A 23,605-nucleotide genomic window follows, 5' to 3' on the forward strand; every position below is an offset into this window, starting at 1 on the left:
AAGTAGGAGGCCTGGGCTTTGGAAATTACCTAAAACGCTGAATGACTTGCTCCTTTTATGCTTTAAATGATGCTAACCATTTAAGAGTACCAACCTAAAACCTGCATAAACAGGAGATCTATCTTTATAAAGGATTGTAGTAGGACAGACCTTAAAAACCACCCATCCTCATTAAACAGGAGAGTGATGTCTGGACAAGGGTGTAGGTATATTCCCAGGAAGGTGAATCCCAGTGAGACAAATTCTGCTGCTTCCATGTGTATGCGTGTGTACCCTTCCAGTGGGAAGTGCTTGCTTACACTTTGCAGACACATCTTAAACTGTAATCCCCGTTCTTTTGGACCAAGGGCACAGCCAGCTTGCTATAGCTATTATTAAGATCACTCTGCAATGCAGGCTCAAGGGCTACAGAAAAAGATGGGAGTGGTAAAACAGAAGAAAACATCTTCACTGGAATAAATGCTTATATTAAAAACCCAAGCAGGGTCCTTATCCTTTTGAGGGATAAAAAGTGCAAAAGTAACAGCAAGACACCAGAATAAAACCCACATGAAATCACTGTGGCATCCAGTTTCTATTCACAAAGAAAAAGCTCCAGTCCATCTTTTAATTTTTTTGAAAAATTCCTGACATTACAGAACTAAACTGAAATGTATTAATATTCCACTCTTACATTTCCATGACAAACAAAAAAAAAATTCATGAGCCAAAAAAAAAAAAAAAACAGGGAGAAGCTTATAAAACTAAATATGGATCTCAGCATTAACAGCTGAACAGAGAAAGGAATTAAAACGCTTTAATTAAAAAATCACGAGTGGATGATAAAGTGTGTAGAAACTGAAAATTTACAAACTATTTAAAACCTGGAATCGCTGACTGTTCAGAAACTACACAGATGGATCATGGGTGGTGGTGAACAGCAGAAAGGGATTATGGATGAATCTGCATTGTTCTAGCTGCTCCCCATGCCACCCGTCTCCGAGGAAAGCCTGTAACACACACACAAAAAAAAACTCGAAGTTAGTTTCCTGAGTGCCCGGCAGTACCTCACCTCCAAAACTTTCAGTCTGGTTGATTAAGATGTGAAGGAGTACATAAATCTGTTTCTGTATAAAGGGAGACATTCATTTTAAGATTTCTTGGGTTAACCAGTACCATGGTCCTATGTAACACCCCAGCAATCCAAGCTTCCTGGGCAAATCACCTCAGAACCATAGTTCTCTCTCAAACTATGCTCTTCATAGTATCTCTGTGGGATACGTTAATAAGCATTCTCTCAAAAAATACACCACACACACAAAAGCCTCCTCTTAGGGGGTCACAATACACAGAAACTTTACTGCCCAGCTTTATTTTGGCTTCTTCCAAACTGACAGAAACAGTTCTGGGTTTCTCTATCAATGTAAAGACTATTAAGAGATACTAGTGTTTTAAAAACCAAGTCATGTTAAAGAGGGAGCAAGTACAGTAAGTTTGGATTAAGAATTATACTCAACCTACAATTTTTAGGTCTAACTTTCAAGACTTGGAGTGGAAGTCAAAACCATTTTCACCAACTCCCTAGCTTGGTCTAAGAGCCCCCCAGTTTGTGGTCCTGTTAGGCCAAACTCTCCATTCAAATACATCTGGCAACAATGCCTGTTTCAAATAGATCATTTGAAGTCCTGGAATCCAGTTTGGAGTTTTGAAGGAAAGGTCTTTAGGTGTTCAGTGATCAGCCTGCTTCTCTGATATTATTAGGCAGCCAGCAAGACTTGGCTCCCATTTTGAAAAGAGCTAAATGTCTAAGACCCAGTCTCAGTTTTACCTTTTTCTTTATTTGGGGGGGGGGGGGGGCACACGTGAGGGCAGCGCATTTCAGGGCTTCCGTGGTGGCTCAGACAGTTTAAGGAATCTGCCTGCAATGCAGGAGACCAGGGTTCAATCCCTGGGTTGGGAAGATCCCCTGGAGGAAGGAATGGCAACCCACTCCAGTATTCTTACCTGGAGAATCCCCATGTACAGAGGAGCCTGATGGGCTACAGCCCACAGACACAACTGAGCGACTAAGCACCTAATAAGCACAGCACACCCTCACCTTGGGGCATGTGGAACTTCTCCATGCCCCCTGCAAAGGAAGTGTGGAATCTGAACCAATGGACTACCAGGGAAGCCCCTTACAACTTTATTACATAAAGAATTTAAATGTAATGGCATTCCTTCTCAAGAGAATATGAATACTTCCCCATCTGAATGTCTTCCAAAATAATGCAAATTGAAAAACTGGCCAAGGGGAAAGCCAGGAAACACAGAGGTCCTTCAATTACAAACTGCATATAGTTTCAAGTCAGAAATGATATTTTGACCTCAGTATAAAGGAGAACAGTTAGTTCTTAATAGGGGACAGATTCTTGCCAACCACAAAATGGGATGATCTAGGGCAACATAAAAAACAGACCAATAATCAAAGACTTAAGTGGGAACTGAAGGTTCAGGAAAAGAGCTGCTGCAAACAGATCTAAGACTTAAAAAGAATTGTCCAGAATTTATACCCAGTGTGGGCAGGAATTGGGGGTGGCAGGTAAAGAGAACAAAGAGAAGGGAAAACCCAACTAAAATACATCAAGGACTCTAGACAAGAAAGACCACATGGGGGAGCTGTAGGCTGCTAAAAAATTGAACACGAAAGACCTCTGGATGTGGTTTTAGTCAGCACTTTCAGGGGAAAAAAAACCTCTGACTTTCTTCCCAGCAATCCTTTAGGGAGTACTCATTAGGTAAAGAACTAGGTAAAAATTTAAAAAAAAAAAGGTTTCTAGGGAGAGATGGCATCAGCAAGCTTTTAAAAAAGCTTACTAAGGAGCGCTGCACCACATGATGAAGCATCATCTAACAACCAACAAAAGCCCTATCTGGACAATGAAATTCACCCCACTAGTCCTTCATGCAGATTTGTTTCCACTAATTCACAGCCCCAATCTAAGACTGAGGGGCAACAATAGTGTAGTTAATACACTATAATATAATTAGGTCTTTTAAACAATGTAAGCCAAAGGGGGATGTGGGAAAAGGTCACGGGAAAAAAATCTCCACACTGGTTCTCGTAAGCCCTAAGAGCATTGTACTTTCATTACCCTGACAATATACATTCAGGCTAAGTGGAGACTATTAGAGGCCTTCCACCATTTTACTCAGGGCACCTCTACTCTTATGGAGAGAGAACTGTGATCTTGGGATATAAAAAAGAATAAGGCTTTGGAGAAATTAGAACAATCTTAAGTGGATCAATGAGTTAAAGTTCATCTTACAGGTTTCCTTCCAAATCTAGGTCTTTAATCCTCTTAAGTATGACAGGGTTGGAGACAGAAAGGTTGGAGGGTAAAAGGACCTGTTTGAGTAATCAGAGTTGATTTAGGATAAACAGGCAGGATCTTGCCAAATTTGAGGCAATGTCACAGGTTGATTGTTTGAGATTTAAGTAATACTAGTTCAGAGGAATGCAGACAGAAGCTGGCAAACTTTATTAGACTTTTCCCAACTTGCCTCCCCATTCTGGGTAAAGAAAAAACTTCTTTCCTTCACAGCAGTCAACTGAAGTTCTTACTGTGGCAACTTTATTACAACTAGAAACACAAATCTGGCCAAGAAGGACAGCTGATAACTTAACCATGAAATAATTAAAAGAAAAAAAAAGTTAACGGAGAAATTTTTATTCATTAACACAGAGCCTAACACATTGTTATATTGCAAGGCAGAATAAAGCTACAAAAAAGTAACAGAATGAGAAAGAAGAGCAAGAACTGCGGCTCTAGATAAAGAATTCAACAAGTCAGACTCTGAAACAGGCACTCAGCAGAAATGGCCTAAACCTAAACACAGTTTACCATTGCCCCTACCCCCACCCTGTCATCCCCCCAAAACAGTAAAAAGGAAACGGTCACAAGCTCACAATTGTTTGGTTCTCACCAATATTAACAAAGGGAAAAAAAAACAAGAAATACTTGAGGGGGTGCCCCAAGATATAGGCCATCAGTAGGGAGAGAATCTCTGTTTCTCGCCTTTCAGTTTGTTAGTTACACATGGCACAGCAGAGGTGGTGGTGGTGGTAGCTGAAGCCCCGGTACCCTTAGCAGCAGACACAACATTTAGAGCCAGGAGAGGGATGGGTTTCATGCCAAGCAGACTGGAGACACAAGGGGCGGTCGGAAGAGGGTTGGGGAGGCTGGAGGGTGCGTCGGAGGTCCCCGCTGTGGCGAGCGAGGGGGTGGTGGTGGAGGAGGAAGAAGAAGAAGAAGGGGTGGAGGGTTGAGAGAGGTTGATGCTGAGGTGATCGGGGATCGTGACGGAGGCTGCCTGGGAGGAGGGTTTAGCGTTTTCTAAACTGTAACAGAGGAAAAAAAGGAACAAAAAAAAAAGGGTGGGTGGAAGGGAAGACCACAAAAGGGAAAAGTACAGGACAAAATCCGCTTCAGTTATCAGTAAGTGCCTCTGGTTGCCAATTAGGAAAACTTATATCAGCTTGTGACAAGCTTTTATTCTGTGTCCCACCCTCTAAAAATGTATACTTTGCCAAATTTCATTCCAATGCTATTGAGAACTTCTATGGTGAAGAAAAGGCTGACAGACTGAGAAAACACATCACACACTTTCATGTACCTGACACACTGATCCAACCCAAAGGCTTTCAAGTAGAAAATGAAAGAATGCTCATCACTTTCCAAACAAATGTTTCATCCACCAAGCACTTGTGAAGCTTAAATTGTTTTTTTCCCCTGTAATTAATATCAAAAATTTGTTTCCATTGCCAGTCAACTAACCAATATATCAGGATGGAAAGGGACAAGAGCCCAAAGTAGGTCACTGATTCCAAACTCTGTAGCATTTTTTCAATGAAAAATGCTGAAAACAGAAGCATAGATAAGCCTTATTTCTGGTGATGGGTGAGGAGAAAAGAAGCTTCTTTTGTTTAACTGACCATGTTTCTCACATAGACTTTACAAAACTAGAGAAGAGAAACTTCATGCACTGCTGAAAAACTCAGTTTAATCAAGTAAAAACATCACTTCTACTTCTAAGTAACAGTGATGACCTGTAGCTCCCAATGCCTGCATGGGTCTATGCCAGAACTGCAGGTATGTGCTGAAGTCTGTTGGACATCTTAAGGCACAAGACTAACTCTTCCAAAGCAGGGAGGCTCCTCAAGACTCCCATTTTGTCTACCTAAATCCAAGGACAGTTGCAATCCATAAAAGCTGCCAGAATCAGCAGAAACTAAAAGTCCATTACTAAAAACAGAAAAATCTTTCTTGCCTAGTATTCATAATAAAATCAGTTCGCTTTCTGTGTTCAAATTGGGCCAATGTGAGAAAATGAGTTAGCTGCATGCATGCATAGTCCCTGCTTGGTAATAAATCAAGTTTTTTAAAAGTTGTGACCCAAATCCACAGCTTGGACAGTTTCACGTAAAAAGGATGGTCCTGAAAAGAGTGACTAAATCAGGAAATGAAGACGGACCCAAGTTCTGCTTCCTTACGACTTAGCATCAACCTAGTAGAGGGGTCACGCAAGCAGGTTACATGGAAACACTGACAATATTCAGTGCACATCTACTCCAGCAGAGGCTTCCAGCTTCTAAGAACGTAATTCTTGCCTCTTATACAGCACCACAATCAGCAACAGGGAAACAAACCCTTGCAAACAGCAAGAAGATACAAAGCAGATCCAGGTACAGAAATCTTTTCTACACAAAGACAAGAAAATACCTCAAGGCATGAAGAAATATGATAAAAGTTGGAACCACTACTAGGAAACTGATAAATTCTTACGGGCATAAAAGACCATGGAATAAGTACATGGTCAGCGTAAGCATGGCAAAAAATAGACCCCATACCATACTTATGAATTCCTTTCCCTGCACTAGATTTAGGAACCCATAGAATTTGTCTGTACAAGAGAGACCAACTAGTTGTGACAGAGATAAACAACTTAGGTAAAAGTCTACATAAAAGGGATAACTAAGTCCCTTAGGGAATGGGCTGCTAATGCAGCTTTAAGATGTTAGTAAGCAATTAAGAACATGACTTAAGCACATGTGCTGAGAAAGCAAGAAATACAAATGTCTTGCAGGATGCCCACTAACTGTAACAGTGCTGCTACAACTGTGTGTGTTAACATTAGCTACCTTAGGATAAGAAAAGTAAAACCTCAGCAGGTGAATAAGGGATGAGATGAGATGGTGGGGGGTAAAGAAAATACTAAGCATTTCTAAAAATTTCCAATACCTGTACCTCTCCTTTCACACAAGCTCTAAACAATGGAACACAATGGCACAAATGGATGTGTTCAGAATAAATGGTAATAACTGCTTCAAAGAAACTATCTTGCTGTCATTATCCTTATTTCAATTAAGGGTGCTTGGGAGCCTAAACCCAGTGACGTATTAGTCTGTTTGACACCTACAGTGAGACCTACTTTTAAGTCAGTATAGATGCTCCAGCCAGAGCAGTCCTACAAAGTGAAGACATGCTCCATACCTTCCACTTCCCAAACCATCAAAAAGTCAAATGCAAACAATCCACTTCCCTTCCCCCAACCCCATGCAAACTCATTACAATCTGGTTACTTTCTCCCCTATACTAAAGGATGAGAAGTAGAGCTAGATACTTTTTCTTTTGCAATCTCTACCCTTCCCATTTCCATCCCCCAAAGAATCCCACACTTAATATTACAATGTAACTTTACCCAACACACACATTACTTGTGTTGGCATCAATAACACAAAAGATAGGGAACCCTTACCTGACATTGATTAGATATTGAGCCAGGCTAATGCTGGCAGCAGATCCAGTGATGGTAACCTGCCTATCAGTAGATCCTTCCACTGGGTTCGCAATTTTGATCTGCGCCCCAGACATCTGACGGATCTCATTGATTTTGGCGCCTTGACGCCCGATTATGCAGCCAATCAACTTAAGGAAGAAAAACAAGGCATACCAAATTAAGAGTTGCATGGCTAGGTCCCAGCATTCCACCCCACCCCTCAGGCTTCTATACCTCAGGCCCACAAACATGGCATTCAACTCTGAACTGAGTGACTCCTAGAACCATTAGCTCATTTCTTCAGAGTACTAACTCCAAAGACAAAATAAAGCAGTGCAAAGATGATGATAAACCTAGTTTACCAGGGCTAGGAATAAATGTAAAAGTATATTCTGTTTTTGGCAATAAAGATGCCTTAACTCATCCTGCCATGATTATTACTTTATTATAGTGATAAGGATTCTGGCTAATTTCCAACACTTTTGCCTTGGAAAAAAGTAAACAATTAGTCAACACTTGCACTCTCCAATATTGTAGACACTAATGATGTGATTACTGAACACTGATGTGGCCAGTGAGATTGACAGACTGAGTTTATCTATTTATTATTCTCAATTCAAACAGCTACACGTGCTTAGTGACTACCATGTTGGACAGCACAGATAACACCCAATGACCACTCCATTAGGGATTAAATATTCAGATTCTACAAGAAGCAACAGCAAATGGGAGTTTCTATTTGAGACAAAAAGCTTCCTTCTGGCTCAAGATAACTCACACAATATTTTCATCAATCTCCATCAGTTTTTATTTGAGATTTTATAGTTTTAAGAATTTTAGTGCCTGAACTCCTTTTCTTCCCCAAGGTGCTAAGAGGAGCACAACCTCTATTTTTACTTACATCGTTTGGAATGGTGAGTTCATGAGAAGTAGTCTGAGCAGATGCATCCAAACCTGCTAAAAGACAGAAGACAGCAAAGAAGTTCAAGGCACAGCATACAACTCCCACTGATTTGCACATTAATCTAACAGAAGGAAAATGAACTGGAAACCCAGCATTGGCTGTTGGGATTCATCTCTAACTTGGAAGCCTCCAAAGAGGAAAGAGGGGGAGAAGGGTATAGAAATAATGCTGGAAAGGTTCCTCTGTACCAACAAGAGGCTGATTTCATGCCATTTCCTGCAAAGCCCAGCCTATTAGGGTTTAAGGGGGTGGAAGCAAGGGGCAAGGGGATGTGGTATCAATTCTCAGGACCAAAATCTAACCAAGTACTCCTGCACTTCTCCCCCTTTCTGGTTGGATTTCCTATTGTTGTATCCCAATTTTATCTCACCTGATGCTATCACCAGCGCCACTACCATGCCTGTTACTGGGTACCATGGACTTTTGGCACACATGCAGAGTTGCTTTAAATATACCTATACCAGATTAACCAATCCCAACACCCTTACCCTAACCTACACTTAAAGGTCAGTGAGAATGAAATGGCAGTAAGGTGTGGGAATTTCACTTCTCCAAACTACTCCCTGTCCTTTGCTCAATAATTTGTTCTGATTTTTGTTTTCCAAAGAAAAAGAAAAAGAAAAAAAAAATCCTATCAGCAAACACCCATACCCATCTATATGACACCTGGACTAGACAAGGCCAGCTGGCTAACTCGTTAAGTCTAGTCCTGCTCTCAGCTGTGGCTGCTGAAACATTTTTAGAAGGGGGTAGGCCAGATCCATCAAGGGACCCTCAGGGGCACCAGGCCCACCCCCACTTTGCTCTCTCAGCTCCTTTTTGCCATGTGCATGTTCTGCTGGTATGTCATGGGCAGTGAAACAAGACTCCCACCAGTTTATTAATATAACAGTAGAATACTACAGATTTTTTTTTTTAATCATTACCCCAATAGCCTTTCACCTCTGGAGAGCTGGATTCAATGCCTGTTAAGATACAAGTGAAAATGAGTTTGGTGGTCTCATCCTAACCCTATCGGACAAGTTATTCCTTATATAGAAAAGCCCAAAAAAAACAAAACAAAACAAAACAAAAACACACTACACAAATGGATTGTTTCTACCCAGATCTATGAATAGCTGGTGGAGAGAAAGGGGGTGCCAATCAGATCAAAGGGGCAGCAATGAGGATGGGTTAGAAGAAACATCAGCCTACCCTTTGCCTGATAAGCATCCCCAAACCTCACCCCAAACCTTCCAAGGGCCTTTCTTTTTTTCTCTTTTAGAATAACTCACCCCAAATGAAAACCAAGTTAACAAACACATTACCTCCTTCGGTTTAGCCATAGAAAACAGGCAAGTTTAAGCCAGCAGGACGCTGGGTAACAAAGTTTGTTTTAAACAGATGTCAAATGGAGACCTTGGGGCTGGCCTCTGTCTTGTACTACACCTTACAGAAATCAACACTGAGGTATCCATACCACTGAATCCGGTGTTGCCGTGCGTCATGGGAAAATGAGACTGTTGCATTGCCAACTGGTGCAGCTTGGTCAACTGCAGGAAGGAAACAGAAGAGGTTGACGTTAGAAGAGTAACACAGTCAAAGCTCAAGCACATTCAACTTGGAAAATGTAAAGCTCCTGATCCCCAAAGTTGGCTACTACTCAAACTATGACAGAGGCTAAGGAATGGGGCTGCTATCACAATCCTGGGGACGGGCACAAGAAGGTGAGGGTTAGAAATAGAATATCAGTACAAAGAGAATATATGCGTTTGGGGTGTGTGAAAAGCAGCAGCACTGCCTGATAACCACCCCCTTGTGGGCTATTTAATGAAGGTGTTTGCAGCCATTGCAACAGTTGCCCCAGGGACAAGCACAGACAGGCTAGGTAAACAAACTGTGCAGTGGTGCTAGGGAAAACACACCATGCAGGGTTCCGTCAGTACTGGGAGGAGGGAAGGAAATGAGGGGACAGGGAGACTGCAAGGAGGAGAGATTAAAGGTAAAACCAAACTGGGTTTAGCAACCACAACCCTATGACTTCTACAGCTATTTTTCTTCATCTATATAAACTGTCCTGGCTGTTATAAAACCATCTCTCTTCAAGCCCCCTCCAGGGGCCTACCACTAACCAAAAGCCAAACTCAACTTTTCAAATCTAAAGCTCAGCACCTGAAAAGGTTAGTAAGGGCAGAGGGTAAGTGCAGCTGCAGAAGGAAATGCCCTTAAAAGTCTAAATACCAGCACTTTTTTAAATACCAGCACTTTTTAAATTGGAGTTTTTAGTGACAAGGAATTTCACTGAGTTGAATCCAAGTATTTCGCTTCCTAACCCTCCCTGTGTAAATAAGTCCCTTTCCCACCCCTCCAGATGCTTTTTACATTACCACCTCAGACTGAGGAGTACACAAAAGCGAACCCATCCTCCCACCCCCTCGCCCTCCCTCCATAGAAAGGACTTCATGCAGAGATGCACAGTCCACTGTGAATTTACATTGTGCCCTGGGATAACCAATGACGGTAAACAGTGGAACATTTCTCTTTCAGAGTAATCTGTGACACGGGAGAAAGTAGAATGTAATAATCTATTAGATTATAATTTCCAGGGATTAAATTTCAAAACAAGGTGCTACTTTTTCCTGATTAAAGATTATTTAAGGGCCAAAATAGAGTTCACCTTGTGAGGGAAACAATACTGCAAGTGTCTGAGACCCAACTCACTTCTGCCTACATGGAGAAAGGAGTGAGACAATTTTGGATGGGAGAGGAAGCTTTTCAAAACAAGTGAAAACAAAACTTACATCTGGCTGTGGAATGGCATACTGTCCTTGAATGGTATAGGCCTACAAAAGGAGGAAAACAGTTCCTATTAACAACCAGTCATGGACAGCCACCCAGTGGGGGGTGGGGGGTGGGGGTAGACAGATTTCAACTAGCCAGGAAGCCAGAGTTGAACTAGAGAATGGGGAGGCCAGGGGTTGAGGCAGTAGATGGTATCTCACAAATAAGTCAGACCCGAGTTGGCCTTCTTTAAACCCTAAACATGATGGCTTATTCCAGGATGCCTATAAAGGGAGCCATGTTCCCTGCAATCAAAGACAAAATAACACATTTGTTTCTTAACAAAAATGCGGGAGGTAGGATTAAACAATGCCTCGATTGCCTGAGCCCCCTTCTTTCTCCCTTTGTACAAGACAGCCTAGGAGGAAAATGATCTTTTTTCCTCAACCACCCCAACCCTTCTACCAATCACGGTGACATGTTTTATATCTGCACAAACCTACACGGCATGTTAAAACACTTCCCTTTTCCTATCTTATTTTTCTCTACATCTGCCTAATGACCTCAAGTGCACTGGAAGCTAGTTGGGTCCCTAGCACTAGGGAGCTGACCGTAGGAACACATATACAACAACAAAAATCTATGTTCTAGGTCCTGCTTTCTCCCACCTCCCCTCCATAAAAGGCACTTGCAGCTCCCACTATGCCCTCCTCCCCCCACACCATAACCTCCCAAAAAGGGAGCTGGGTCTTTAGGGCAATGGGGTGGGGGACAAGGAGAATCAGGAAGGGAAGAAAGGAGCAGCTGGTTAACAGGATGTGAAGCTTCTCACATCACAGTGGCCAGTACCCCCAAAAGTGTACCCAGGTGGGGGTGGGAAGGTGAAAATGGGGTAGGAGGAATAGGAGACAGGGAAAAGGGGTCGAACAAAAAAAGAAAAAAAAAGGAAAAGAAAAAAAAAAAAAAAAGAGAGTTGGTGTTACCATCTGGTGGGCTACGCAGCCTGTGTGAAATGAGGTGGGGGGGGTCAGTCCAGGTCCCCGTGGACAGGTGGTGTCCACAGCACAAAAATCACCAGCGCCACTGGCCCCCCGCGTGTTGGCAGTCTCGGCTGAGGCGGAAGGATTGAGTGAGCCTTGGAGACTGAACATCCCCTCTCACCTCTAGAGGTGGTCCCTCCAGGTCAGGGTTGAGGCACATGGACGGGGTGGTGTGGGGAAAGCTCGCACTGTCGCTGCCTGTGCTGTACCTGTCCTGTGGATAAATAGAGGATTTCAGTCTCCAGGGCTGTCAATCCGGCACCTTGTCACCAGCATGAAATTCACACAAAAAAAGTTGTTTAATTTTTTCTTTTCCTTTAAAAAGGAGCTCACAACACAATTTGAAACGAGCTGTAATCAGTGAATTTAAAAAAAAAAGTTACCTATAGTGGCAGATTTCACACTGCACAATTGGGACTATTTTCAGTAAGAATGAAGGAGTGGGGCAACAGAGCTGATGCCAGCTCCTGGTCATTGTGGGATTAAACTGAACCCCTATAGAGCCCACTTTGTCACAAAGGAACAAAAGACACAGGTTCACCTGTGGACAATGCATAAACTGCTCCATTTAAAAAGGCCCATGGGAATAATCCAAGACAGGGCCACTCATGGAAGAAGCTGCTGCAAGCTTTTAGAGTGGTCAACTGAATAAAGGGGAGGGAGGGAAGGAAAGCAAAGAGGTAAGAAGGGGGAGGTGGGAAGGGGAGGGAAGGAAAGGGAAATGAAGGCAGAATTGTAAACAGAGAGGACTGCTGCTGTGCAGTATGGACTCTAGATAATCCCAAGGGACCTGGAAGAATCCAGAAAAGTAGGAACTTATAGTTCCAGGGGAGACGGGAAAACACCTAAAGCTAAACCTCCCTGCTACTCTAACTCTGGGCCTTTGTTTATCCACCTAACTACCCAGACTCACAAAGCGCCCTTGGACCAAACCAGTTTGTACAATGCTAGTATTAAAAGGTACAAAACTGTGATATGATTAACTTCCTATGAAAGCTTCCAGAATTATAAGACAAACTAAGTTCCCCAAAACTTCAGTTTTTTGACAATTCAATAGAATGGGAATGAGATGGACTCTAAGAGCTTCCCCAGTTTACATACAAGATGGAATTAGGTGACTTATCTGCACTTGTTAACAGGTCAGCCCCATGTAGAAAAAGGCACGCTTGTACTTGTTTAGGCAGCTACCAAAATGAAGGTCACTATTTCATCCTGAATCCCCATATTTTAAAACTGACCTACCTATGCCTCAAACACTAACCAAAAAGCATAAAACTAACATGGTGCTAATCAGTGCCTTTTGTCATAGAACTCTAACTTCAGAATAAACCATGTACCAAGGATCCAGAGTTTAGGTGGATGAAGGAGAGAGGCCAAGGGGTGCTTCGGTGTTCTTACTCTAACACCAAAGGTCACAGCCCAACATGCTCTCCCCCTCTTAAGACACTAAACCCTTACCCCAGCTGATTTCAGTTATGCCATGTGGGTTCAAACCAGTGTTTGAGGTTAAGAGCCCAGGGACAACACACTGGAATTTGGGAGTGAAGGGGTAGGAGTAGGGGAGGTGAGGTGGGGAAAAGGGGAAGTTTGTAGGACACTCAATTTCAGGAGCCCCCAATTTGAGACCACCATCCAAGAACCTATTTCAGAGGTCCAACTCCTTACTGTGTTTTATTTAGACCTCTAAAGAACACCCCACACATGGAAAAACACGGATGGGGTGGGGATAGGGACAGCAGTGACATCAAAGCAATTTTATCTTTTCTTCTAACCCAACCCATCTTAAACTACTAAGTAGATTACCTCTTCCGAGTGCCTACAAAACTCCCAATGCCTGCTAATAATTAAATAAGGTGGCATTCATAGCTTTCTTCAGGACAAAAAATAAATAAAACTGAAAGCAGGTCAAACTATGGCCAGAGTACAGGTTTCAGCAAGCATGCAGAGTGGCCTGGTGTGCTGCTGGCAAAGTTGACATTTCAAATACAATCTTGTTCACCTTAGCCCACCAATGAAAAATTTCTTACCTGACCACCTGCAAAGATGACCGGAGAACTGGACGGCTTGGGCCGGTACGGGATGGTCACGCCCTTCGGGGGGGACTGGGAGAGAGTCAGAGGGGAAAAAAACAAAAAGAGATAAGGTTTCAAAGCTGCTTCAGCTGTGTGGCTTAAGCTCACACAGGTCAGTTAAATTAAAAACTTTATTATTACCACCCCCTCACCTACCAATGTTGTCTCTGGCTAGATCTAATCTCAAATCAGCACTTATTTGCCTTTAAAGCAGTAAGATGGTCCGTGGACTACACAGTTCACACTAATTCTCATCAAGGCAGATTCCCCTGTAATAATTTAGGCATTATTTCCATGTGTTCAAATTGTTCTAATTAACACGAAAAACCAAAACCTCTAGATGTACGCATGTACCTTTGAGTTGGTAATTACATTTTGACCTGACTAGGAAATAAAATCAAATAGGAAATAAAGCTCCCAAATTTTGAATCTAGGGTAATTCAGAACTTTCCATCAATCGCTCAATGATTCAATCAATAGTTCTACTTTCCTTTCTCACCAATATGGGATCAATTCCCTATGACAATTCTAGGAAGGTTTAATTCTCCATAATTTTATTATTTTTATTAATTGAATAGCATCCACCAGGACCTTGTAAGTCATTCAGAAACACTATTATGGATATTTTTAGTTATTATTGATCACTTTGAATAATCCTGCCTTATAACCCAGAAATTAATTTAAATGTATCAAAGCTGCATGTAGCCAAAATAAGGTAACCTGAAAGGCAATTTAACTTAGCTTCTCAAGACCCCAGATATATCTTTTGTCCTCGAATTCCAAGTAGTAAATCTTCCCCCTACCAACCCTGATAAAATTGCTATAAACCAAATGTTCACTGTTGCTTAAGTTTCTATTTTTGCTTGGACTATAAGAAAAGTCAAAGCTGGGAGAAGGAAAGGATGAACTCAGGGCACCTCTTCCCCACCCCCATGTGAGGCTTCTGACAGCCTCACCTAATTCTAGTCTGACTAAATATAGAGCAGTCTGTCTCCCTAAATCACCCTCCCCCCATTCTCAGCATGAGCCTGAGGGCTTACCTCCAACATAACCACGCAGATCTGTTTCACACACTCAATGATGGATTGCGGAATGCCAGCAATAGTGATGGCCCGCTCAGTTGAGTTGGGGAGCATATCCCCTGCCACTTGGACCTGAGCCCCTGTACTCTTTAGGGTAAAAAGAAATTTTAAAAATCAGAGAAGCAGATCATTCATACTATTTACATCTCCCTGCAGAAATTTTAGAGTCTAACCCAGTAAACATTTATCCCATCTCCTATCTGAGCCTTTTTATCCTCCTTTCCCTCTCTTCCCTTATTACAGATAAAGATTGTTTAATCATAGTTATAAATAAATTAGCCTCTGAAAGCTGAGAATAAGCCTGAATAACAGCCTCAATTTAACCTGCTCTTAAGAAAAAGGTCCTTCTAGACAGTTTCCTCTCATTTAATGATAGCTTTATGGGTCATCAAACAAAATATTCATAAATATCACCCACCTTTTATTCAGCAAATGTTTATATTAAGCCCATTCTATGTGCCAAGCACCATCCCAGGTACTTGGAATATATCAATGAGCAAAATAAAAATCCCTGCTCACATAGTATGTATAATAGCCTCCCAGATAGGTCCAATCCAAATAGGAGCCATTCAAATTTCATCCCAACATCCAATTCAGTTACTCCCAGATATAATAAAAGCTTCCATAATTCACCATTAACTTTCATAATTTTGAAGGGAGAATTACATCCCAATATACCTTCATTTCCTCCATGCTATTTAAGAATTTGGCCAAGAAAAACACTTGATGCTATTGTATATCAAATTACTAAGTTCTTAAGACATAAAAAAGGATTATGTAGCCTCATGGAAAAGTCACCAACAGGTCACATGCAATAGCTGGAAATTCTGGTGAACTTTTTTGATTTATTATTGAAATATATGAAATGTAAGAATAATATGCATATCAACCAAATTATAGACTTCTAGGACTATTACTTTAATAAAAATCATCTCAATAAATGCTAACTTTTCCTAGATAATAAAAGTTAATAAAGATTAAAAAAAATAGAGGAACCATATTTAGAATAATTTACACTAACAACTTACACTAAGAAAGAGCACAAATTAACCAACCTCTCGTATTTCCTTGATCTTGCAACCACCTTTCCCAATGAGAGAGCCACACTGACTAGCAGGGACCACCAGCCTCAGGGTGACTGGGGGTCTACTGGCAGCTGTGCTATTGGTCATAGAGCTGCTGATGTCCTACAAAAAGAAATTAGTCAAAAACACCACAAGAATATACAAGTTTAAACAGATCCCTGGCAACTTCTAACTGCCATAAAAGAACCTTTTAAGGGACATATTATGTCATGATCTCCACCAACACTGAAACATTGCCCCTGCCCCAAACCTTACTAAAAAGATAAAATGGTCTACAAATATCCTCAGATTTAGCCTTAAATATATGCTCCTTCATGCCAGAAGCAGTGTTCTTAGTAGACAGAAAACTTATTTTGTTAAGTAAAATATGAAGTTTACTGAGCAAAATAACTGAAGTCAAAATTAAACATTAAGAGAAAGATGAGACAATACAACCGAAATTCAAGTGACCAATTTTGTCCCCTTAAACTATATAAAGATTAAAAAATAGTGTACTTTTATTTATTCTTGTTTTCTTGGGATAAAATTGAAGCTGAGTACTTACCCCAATCACATCTGAAAAGTTGGTAGATTTTAAACTAAGACTGTATTGGCTTCAAAGCCCATAGTCTCTATGCTGCATCTTGTCTATATTTTAGTATAAGTGCTGCCGGAGTGAGCACTGCATCTTGTCTATAGTTAAATTTAGCCTTCTGAGAATTTAGCCTAATCTCCATGTATAGAGTATGTATGTATTTAGATAGACCTGGGAATTCCTCAGACATATGCCCCTTAAGTCAGGACCATGTTTCTTATTTGTTAAAATATGAATAGATTTTCTGAAATTTTTTAAAGCTACAAGCTCTGGATTAGCAAGGTCTTACAGGTCAAAAAGATAACATTTCTGATCTTGGCAAGCATAAGATTTCAGGCACCATTAAGGCATTAGCAGCAGCCCAGAAGCTCTCTTCTGCCTGCAGTATCAATTGCATTATTAGCAGCATTACTATAGAAGCGAGGAGGCGAAAAACTGGATGGACCGAGAGCAATGATTGCTCAGCACTGTAAGGCTGAGAAAGTTTAATAAACAAAAAAAATCCCTGTTACTGATATTTTGCTTCTGATAACCTATAAAATGTATTCCCTCCCCTCCAAGTATAACTCTGACAGTTACCAGGTTTTTTAAAAAATGTGTAACTGCCTACCTGTATTTATGGAGTATATTAGTGTTCAGCAGGGCTCCTAACAAAACCATGTTAATTTAGTTCACTCAACTAAGAATCAGGGGACATAATTATGAACACAATGGTGGCATAACTTCAAATTGTTGGTTAAGAAGTAAAAGATGCCATTTTTTCACATTTTTTAGAGTCCCTAATAACAAAGTATTTGGGTTGTTTTTTTTTTTAATTCAAGCACAATGTACACTCTAGTTTCAGGTGTACACATACTGTTTTGACATTTAAATTCATTACAAAATGATCACAGTAAGTCTAGTAACTGTTTGTTACCATACAAAGTTACTACAGTATTACTGACTATTCCCTATACTGTATATATAAACCCCAATGACCCATAATTGGGAAAATATGGAATGCTTCACAAATTTGTGTATCATCCCTGCACAGGGGCCACATCAATCTCTTCTGTATCATTTCAACTGTAGCACATGTGCTGCCAAAGTGAGCACTCTAATTATAGCTGGAAGTTAGGCATGCTGACCCCCCACCCCAGTCAAAAGTCCAAGTATAACTTATCCATAGTTCCACATTCACAGATTCAACCAATCACTGACTGTATAGTTCCACCGTACATATTGTATACTACTGTAGTACATATTTATTGAAACAATCCAAGTACAAGCAGACCAGCATAGTTCAAACTCATGTTCTTCTATGGTCAACGGTATTTTTCTAAACAACTGAAGTCACTTTTTAATTATAAATGGCCCAATTTTGGGGATGCTGAATGGGAGCAAAGAACCCATTTACAGAGCTTTATGATCTAGTCCGTTCTTCAATTTTAAAACCTCTTGGAAATCACTAAGCTATCAAGAAGCAATAAAAAATAAAGAACGAGGGGCAGGGAACAACAAACCTCTTCCAGTTTGTCAATGATCATAGCAAAGGCTTTGAAGATGGCATTAGTGGGTCCAGCCAAAGTGATAATCCTTTCAGGACAATTCCCTTCTGAGATGTTTATACGTGCACCACTCTGGATAGGAAACAGAGCCAAAAGGTTAACAGACAAAAAGATCTAAGCACAGACACACACACAAATATATCAATAATCCCTCTTAAACAAGATGGGCAAGAAGCTGCCTGTGTACATGATCCTGACGTAAGGCACCATCGACATCATTTTAAATACAGCTCCATATTTGTCCTCCAACAAACTACAGAAGCTGCTTTAAGTCTTGAATGCAAACTTCCTAAAACTACATTTCCCAGCATACTATTTGTCATTACAAATAACCCAAGCCAGAAAAATACCAGCTTCTCCTATTAAGATCTTCCCTTTTCTGAGACACATCCCTGGTGGTTTAGTGGTTAAGACTCCATGCTTCCACTTTAGGGGCATGGCTGCCCAGGTTGGGGAACTAAGATCCCACATGCCCAGTGTGGCCAAAAAATTTTAAAAAAAAAAAGAAAAAGAAAACCTTCCCCCTTCCAATCTCTCATTAAACAGCAACTTTGCTTTCGTTTTAGAAGTTTCTAACTTCCCAAGTTAACAGTCCCTGTTCCTCCATCCCCAGTAACTCACCTCCTCGCGCATCTTCTTAACTGATTCTCCTTTCTGAAAGGGGAAAAGTCACAAATGAGTTCCAATTATTACTTCAACCCAGGCTGACTAAATAGTAATTAGAGTTGAACTGATGTCTTACCTTTCCGATGATACTGCCAACTTCCTACAATGGAGAATACTAGTGTCAAATACAAGGAAACTTGGAAGCATTGGTTATCACAAAAAGTAATTTTTAACAATCCAAAGCAACGGAAAAACTAGGATTCATTGGGAAGGGGAATGGAAAGGTTTATTATTTTCTTTGCTCAAAACATAAGGGAAGCTTTCAAAGAACTGTGAAGAAATAGTGGAGTAATAAAGTGCTGTCTTTAATATAAATCATTTTTTAAAATATCAAATCCCAGTTCATCTTAAAGTTACCCAAAATTGTTTGGGCAGTGGAATCTACCTATCACAAGCTATAGCAACATCCATGAGAAAAATCTTATCATCCAGATAGTTTTGGCTCTAGCCTTTGGTTAAGCCTTTCGTGCTCAGTGGAGCTTCCTAGTAAAGTCTGTCCATTTTCCCACTACACTCTCATCTAGTCCACCAGAGGAGTGCTAAAGCCAGACTTCCCACAGAGCTAATCTGATGAGCTCCAAGATCCATGCCCTCTCTTCCTGGCCCCTCCTCTAGGAGTTACTATGACCCAATTTCCCAAGCTGTTGCATACCTTTCCATGCATAAGTAGCCGGATGGTGAGAGTGACATTTAATCCACCTTCAATCACACCGGTGTCCATGTCGAGCAGTGTTCTGAGGAGCTGGACTTTGAGTGGTCAAGTCTTTGGTCACTGGTGGGGGTGAAAGCCAAAAACTGAAATGCAAACATAACCAAAATCAGAGTAGGAAAACAATAGAAATAGTTCCCAATGTTAGTTTAATCATTATCAATGTTTTCTAGCTGACTCTTCCTTAAATGACAGTCTATCAGTTGGCAGGCTTGTATACATCCAGCACAACTGCATTAACAGCTCAGATTCTGTTACAAAGTATATAAAGCAACTTTCCAGTCTACTCTCATTAATGATAGGGTTTCCGCTGACTCTCAGGATGTGAAAGATTTCTTCAATTGGCAATGGTTCTAAGGGAACTGCTGAACGTGCACCAGTTGTCCTTCAGCAGAGTAAGCTTCAAAAGAATACAGAAACACCTGGAAATCATGAGGGCAAACCTCAAGCTAACTATACACTGAGGGCTACGACTTTTGCTTCCCTGTTAGGAAGCCATTCAGGTTGAAAACTACAAAGGACACATGTAAATGTTTTTATTGGCAGCAATTTCTAGGTAAAAAAATTAAGATGTATCTTCACCTTAAAATCCTGAATGTGAATACATGTCACCAAATAATTTTTAAAAGATTTAAATCAACAACCTCACTGAAAAAGGCATTATCTGAAATGCCTTCTATGCAGGCTGGGATCCATATTCCCCTTTGGGAAATGACTCAATACATTAAGTGCAGCCTGAGTCCTCTTTTCCCAACCAAACTTGATAGTCACTCAAGATCTGAATATTTTCCTTGTTTCCGCATTAACCTGTTACCACTCAAAGTCTTTATTCAAATTAATCCTAAATTTTCTTCCAAAGGAAACAATCAAAATGATAGCTGGTATCGCTAAAAATTTATTGTGGTTGTTTTAAGCAACAGCAGTAATAAGACTTTCCTACTGAGGCCCTTTGCCCACCTAAGCACGAAAACAATGCTACTAACATTTCTGCTTTAACTGATAAAACAATGTTTTTGAATATACTTCAGCCTACAATGCTTCCTTAGGATCTAACAGTGTTAGTTTTGAAAAGGACCTCCCCAAAGTGGTGAAATTTCTCCAGTGACATTTTTAGTATCCACCTCTTCAAAACAACATCAATGATCTCTCTCCTACAGCCGGTCTTCCTCCTTCACAAAACCAGCCACCTTTTTAACTTTGCTCTAACACAAAGCCATATCCTAATATCCTAAAAGTGTTAAGGGGCTGTCAGACCTGTATATGTCCTGTATATGGCAAGCTGCCCCATGGCTACCTCAAGCGTGTGATTACTTAAAAGGAAGGGTTCTGCATCCCCAAAGCACCTCATTCCCCCATTTTCAGAATATAATTGCTGAAAAAAATCCCAGAATTCAACACTTTCCACTCAAGGAAAAACAACTGTATTGGGGGTAGGGAGAAAATGGGAGTTGGGTCTGTAAAGACGACTTTAGTTAAGACATGGAAAAAATCTGGCAGTGTAATTCCTTATCCTCACTCACAGAGTAAGCAGCACTTTACAAATACCATGACAAAAGCAAATTCGAAAGGGCAAGAAAATTGGAAACCTATTTGAAGCCATTTAGGTACGACACAAAGGTGCATTTCCAACCCCAAACCACCCAAGAAATCCGTCATGTTTCTCTCCTGACTAGGAGAATGTAAGTGTACCCAATCCCAGGAATCCAGCTGTTAATCCTGCATCCATTACCCCTTCTCCTATAAATAGCTCGGTCTGGGTCTATATCGGCAGGCATTTTGTAATTTCAAAATTCGTTACCCCGAGAAAACGTCCTGAATAACTCGGTAACTGGGAGCCCGTCTACCTTTTCTTTAACTCCACAGCCCCCCTCCCCTTGGCCATCCAAGCATTTTCCACTCAAAAAATGTACCCCCCCATCCCTCCACTAGAAAAGCAGAGGAAAAAATAAACGGTTCGGTCGGGGGGGGGCGCTGCGATCCAGGGGGAGGGGCCAGACTAGTAGCGCCTCCTCGTGTGGCTGCGCCAGCGCCTGACCCCCGCGGGGAGCCGCGCTCACCCGCCCGGCCAGCAAGCCGGCCATCGCCTCCCCCACCCCCCTCAACCAACAAATCCACCGCCGCCCCCCCTACCGCGCGCGCGCGCGCGCCCTCCTTGACTCCTGCGCAGCCGCCACCGGGAAAAGGCGGGGGGAAGGGGGAAAGGCCTTGCGCGAGGCCTACTAGGCCTCGTCGGAGCCAGGGCCTCGCGTGAATGGCCGGCCAAGCAGAGTGAGGGAGCAGGCGCACACGCGGGACTACGCGAGGCCGGGGCTCGTGACGAGGACCGGAGCCCGGCTAAGAAAGATGGCAAGAGTAGAAATAGAGCCATAGCCGAGGGCGGAGGGAAAATTTTGAAGCTTACCTGCAGGCGCGAGGCGACTGAGGGGAAAAGGGGAGCGGGCGGGAAGGGGAAGGGCGGGAGGCCGGGGGCGGAACAATAGGGGCGGGCGGGAAGGCGAGGGGGGCCCCGCGGGCGGGCGGAGGAGGAAGGGGGGGGTGGAGGAGGAGGAGGAGGAAGGGGGAAAGAGACCCCGGGGCGGGTGGAGGGCGGCGGAGGGCGGGCGGGCGGGCGGAGGGCGGGCGGGCGGGAGAGGGCGCAGGCTGCGGCTGCTCCGGCTGCTGCCTCTGCTGGTCTGGGAGGGGGACGGGGCGGAGCGGCCCGCTTTCAACCCCGCGCACCCTCCGACCCCGGAAGCGCTAACCGCCCCGGGGGCCGGCGAGGCGACTGCGTCGTCCAAACCTTCCCCACGCAATGCAGACGGCCTCCCAACAGCCTAGAGCGGCTCCGTGGACAGCGTTGGCACCAGCGAGAGAACAACCGGTAGCAAATGGCGAAGGGCATGATAGAGCGGCAGCTTGGGGGCAGGGAGGAAACTAGTGGCCCCTAGCGGGCTGGTTAGAAAGCCCAGACGTTTAAATGCGGAGAGAGTTGGCAATCGCCATGGATAAAGCAGACAGGAAAATGGGATGTGTGAGGAGAGAGTACTGGGACAAACCCCTAGTCTATAGTAATACAAATAGGAAAAAAAGCTAATTTGCCACCTTGGAGGTCACTTTTACACCAACTCCTTACTCTGAAAATTGGTAATTAAAATGAAAGAAGCACCATTTCATCTAGGAAGAACTGTAGTTCATCTTTAGTCAATAAGGGAAAACTTTTTTTCAAGAATTCCATGTAAGGAATGTAGAGAAATTTAAAAATTACAAAATCATTCATTCTCCAACCCAAAATGAAATAATTGACTTAAGCAAGTGTCATCAATCATCAAAACTTTAAGGGAAAATTTGTTAGGGAAAAGGATACTAACCTGGTGACAAATATCACCACATGGATTATTTGCAAAAAAAGAAAAAAAGAAACCCAAAAATTTTAAATGGAAAGATCAGATAGGTCACCACCTTATCCAAGTGATCAAACTTTGTATCAGTAATAGTACAACTCTGACATAGTCCTTGATGAGATGCAATAAATACATAGCATTATCTATTAAGTATTCTTCTCAAGTGTTTAATCTTAATCTAATTAAACCTTCAGACCCAACTTGCAATTTACAGGAAATTTACAAGAAATCAAGGAAAAAATTAAATATATCATAGAGATAATCAGCAAATCCAGAATCCAAGACATTCAACAAGACAACCAGCCTGTTCTCATCAAAATGAAAATGTAATAGAGGGGCAGGAAAGAGGATAAATTCAAAAGACAATAATAATCAGATATAATGTGTGGATCTTATTTGGATTCTGTTTTTTTTTTTTAATAGCTATATAAAACATTTTGGAGACAGAGGAGGAAATTCAGACATGAATATTAGCTAATATTAGGAGGTATTGTTAATTTTCTTAAGTGTGGTAATGGAATTATGGCTATCCAGGAGTAATGCTGTTCTAAGAGGTACATGATGAACTATTTAAAGTGAAGGGTCATGATGCATGGAACAGACTTTCAAATATTTCACATTGTTATAGCAATAAAGCAAATTTGGTAAAAATGTTAACAGTTGTTGAATACAGATGGTAGGTTTATAGGTGATCATTGTACTGTTCTTCAAACTTTTAAAAAATAATTTTTATTTTTTAGGGAATTTATTTATTTATTTTTCAGGGAATCCCCTTTCGCTCCAGTGACTAGGACTCTGCACCTTCACTGCTGTGGCCCAGGTTCAATCCCTGGTCAGGGAACTAACATCCTATAAATTGTGTGGTATGCCCAAAAATAACAATAATAATTTTCACAATAAAAATTGGAAAAAATATGATGTGGAATGG

The 23,605-nt window shown here is 41.7% G+C and overlaps 1 protein-coding gene and 1 non-coding gene across 27 annotated transcripts; both read right to left on the reverse strand.

The window, feature by feature from the left end:
• Nucleotides 1-555: 555 nt before the first annotated feature.
• On the reverse strand, nucleotides 556-21,969 carry PCBP2 (poly(rC) binding protein 2). Of its 26 annotated transcripts, none has more exons than XM_043882593.1 (15): nucleotides 21,699-21,853; nucleotides 19,241-19,383; nucleotides 18,665-18,688; nucleotides 18,544-18,576; nucleotides 17,878-17,994; nucleotides 15,772-15,903; nucleotides 14,675-14,803; nucleotides 13,590-13,664; nucleotides 11,684-11,776; nucleotides 10,543-10,584; nucleotides 9,222-9,294; nucleotides 8,689-8,727; nucleotides 7,700-7,752; nucleotides 6,778-6,947; nucleotides 556-989 (listed from the first exon to the last, which is right to left on the reverse strand). In XM_043882593.1, the coding sequence occupies exons 2-15, from the start codon at nucleotides 19,307-19,309 to the stop codon at nucleotides 953-955; spliced, it is 1,086 nt and encodes a 361-aa protein (XP_043738528.1). In that variant the 5' UTR covers nucleotides 19,310-19,383; nucleotides 21,699-21,853; the 3' UTR covers nucleotides 556-952. The 26 variants fall into 26 exon arrangements, with proteins under 26 accessions (XP_043738528.1, XP_043738522.1, XP_043738514.1 ...); XM_043882587.1 differs by having other exon boundaries at nucleotides 7,700-7,755; XM_043882579.1 differs by having other exon boundaries at nucleotides 13,590-13,676.
• Nucleotides 17,364-17,470, reverse strand: LOC122686199. The gene has a single exon (XR_006338650.1). It is a non-coding gene; the product is annotated as a U6 spliceosomal RNA (small nuclear RNA).
• Nucleotides 21,970-23,605: the final 1,636 nt, after the last annotated feature.

The sequence above is a fragment of the Cervus elaphus genome, chromosome 3, assembly GCF_910594005.1.
Source record: "Cervus elaphus chromosome 3, mCerEla1.1, whole genome shotgun sequence".
NCBI classification, from domain to species: domain Eukaryota; kingdom Metazoa; phylum Chordata; class Mammalia; order Artiodactyla; family Cervidae; genus Cervus; species Cervus elaphus.

Bases quoted from the DNA above. Each gene is read 5' to 3' on its own strand.
- PCBP2 (XM_043882468.1), bottom strand. From the start codon at position 19,309: ATGGACACCGGTGTGATTGAAGGTGGATTAAATGTCACTCTCACCATC. The intron at 18,689-19,240 runs GTATGCAACAGC...TCTCCATTGTAG, and splicing joins GGCTACTTATGCATGGAAAG to GAAGTTGGCAGTATCATCGG. The intron at 17,995-18,543 runs GTGAGTTACTGG...TTTCCTATCCAG, and splicing joins TTAAGAAGATGCGCGAGGAG to AGTGGTGCACGTATAAACAT.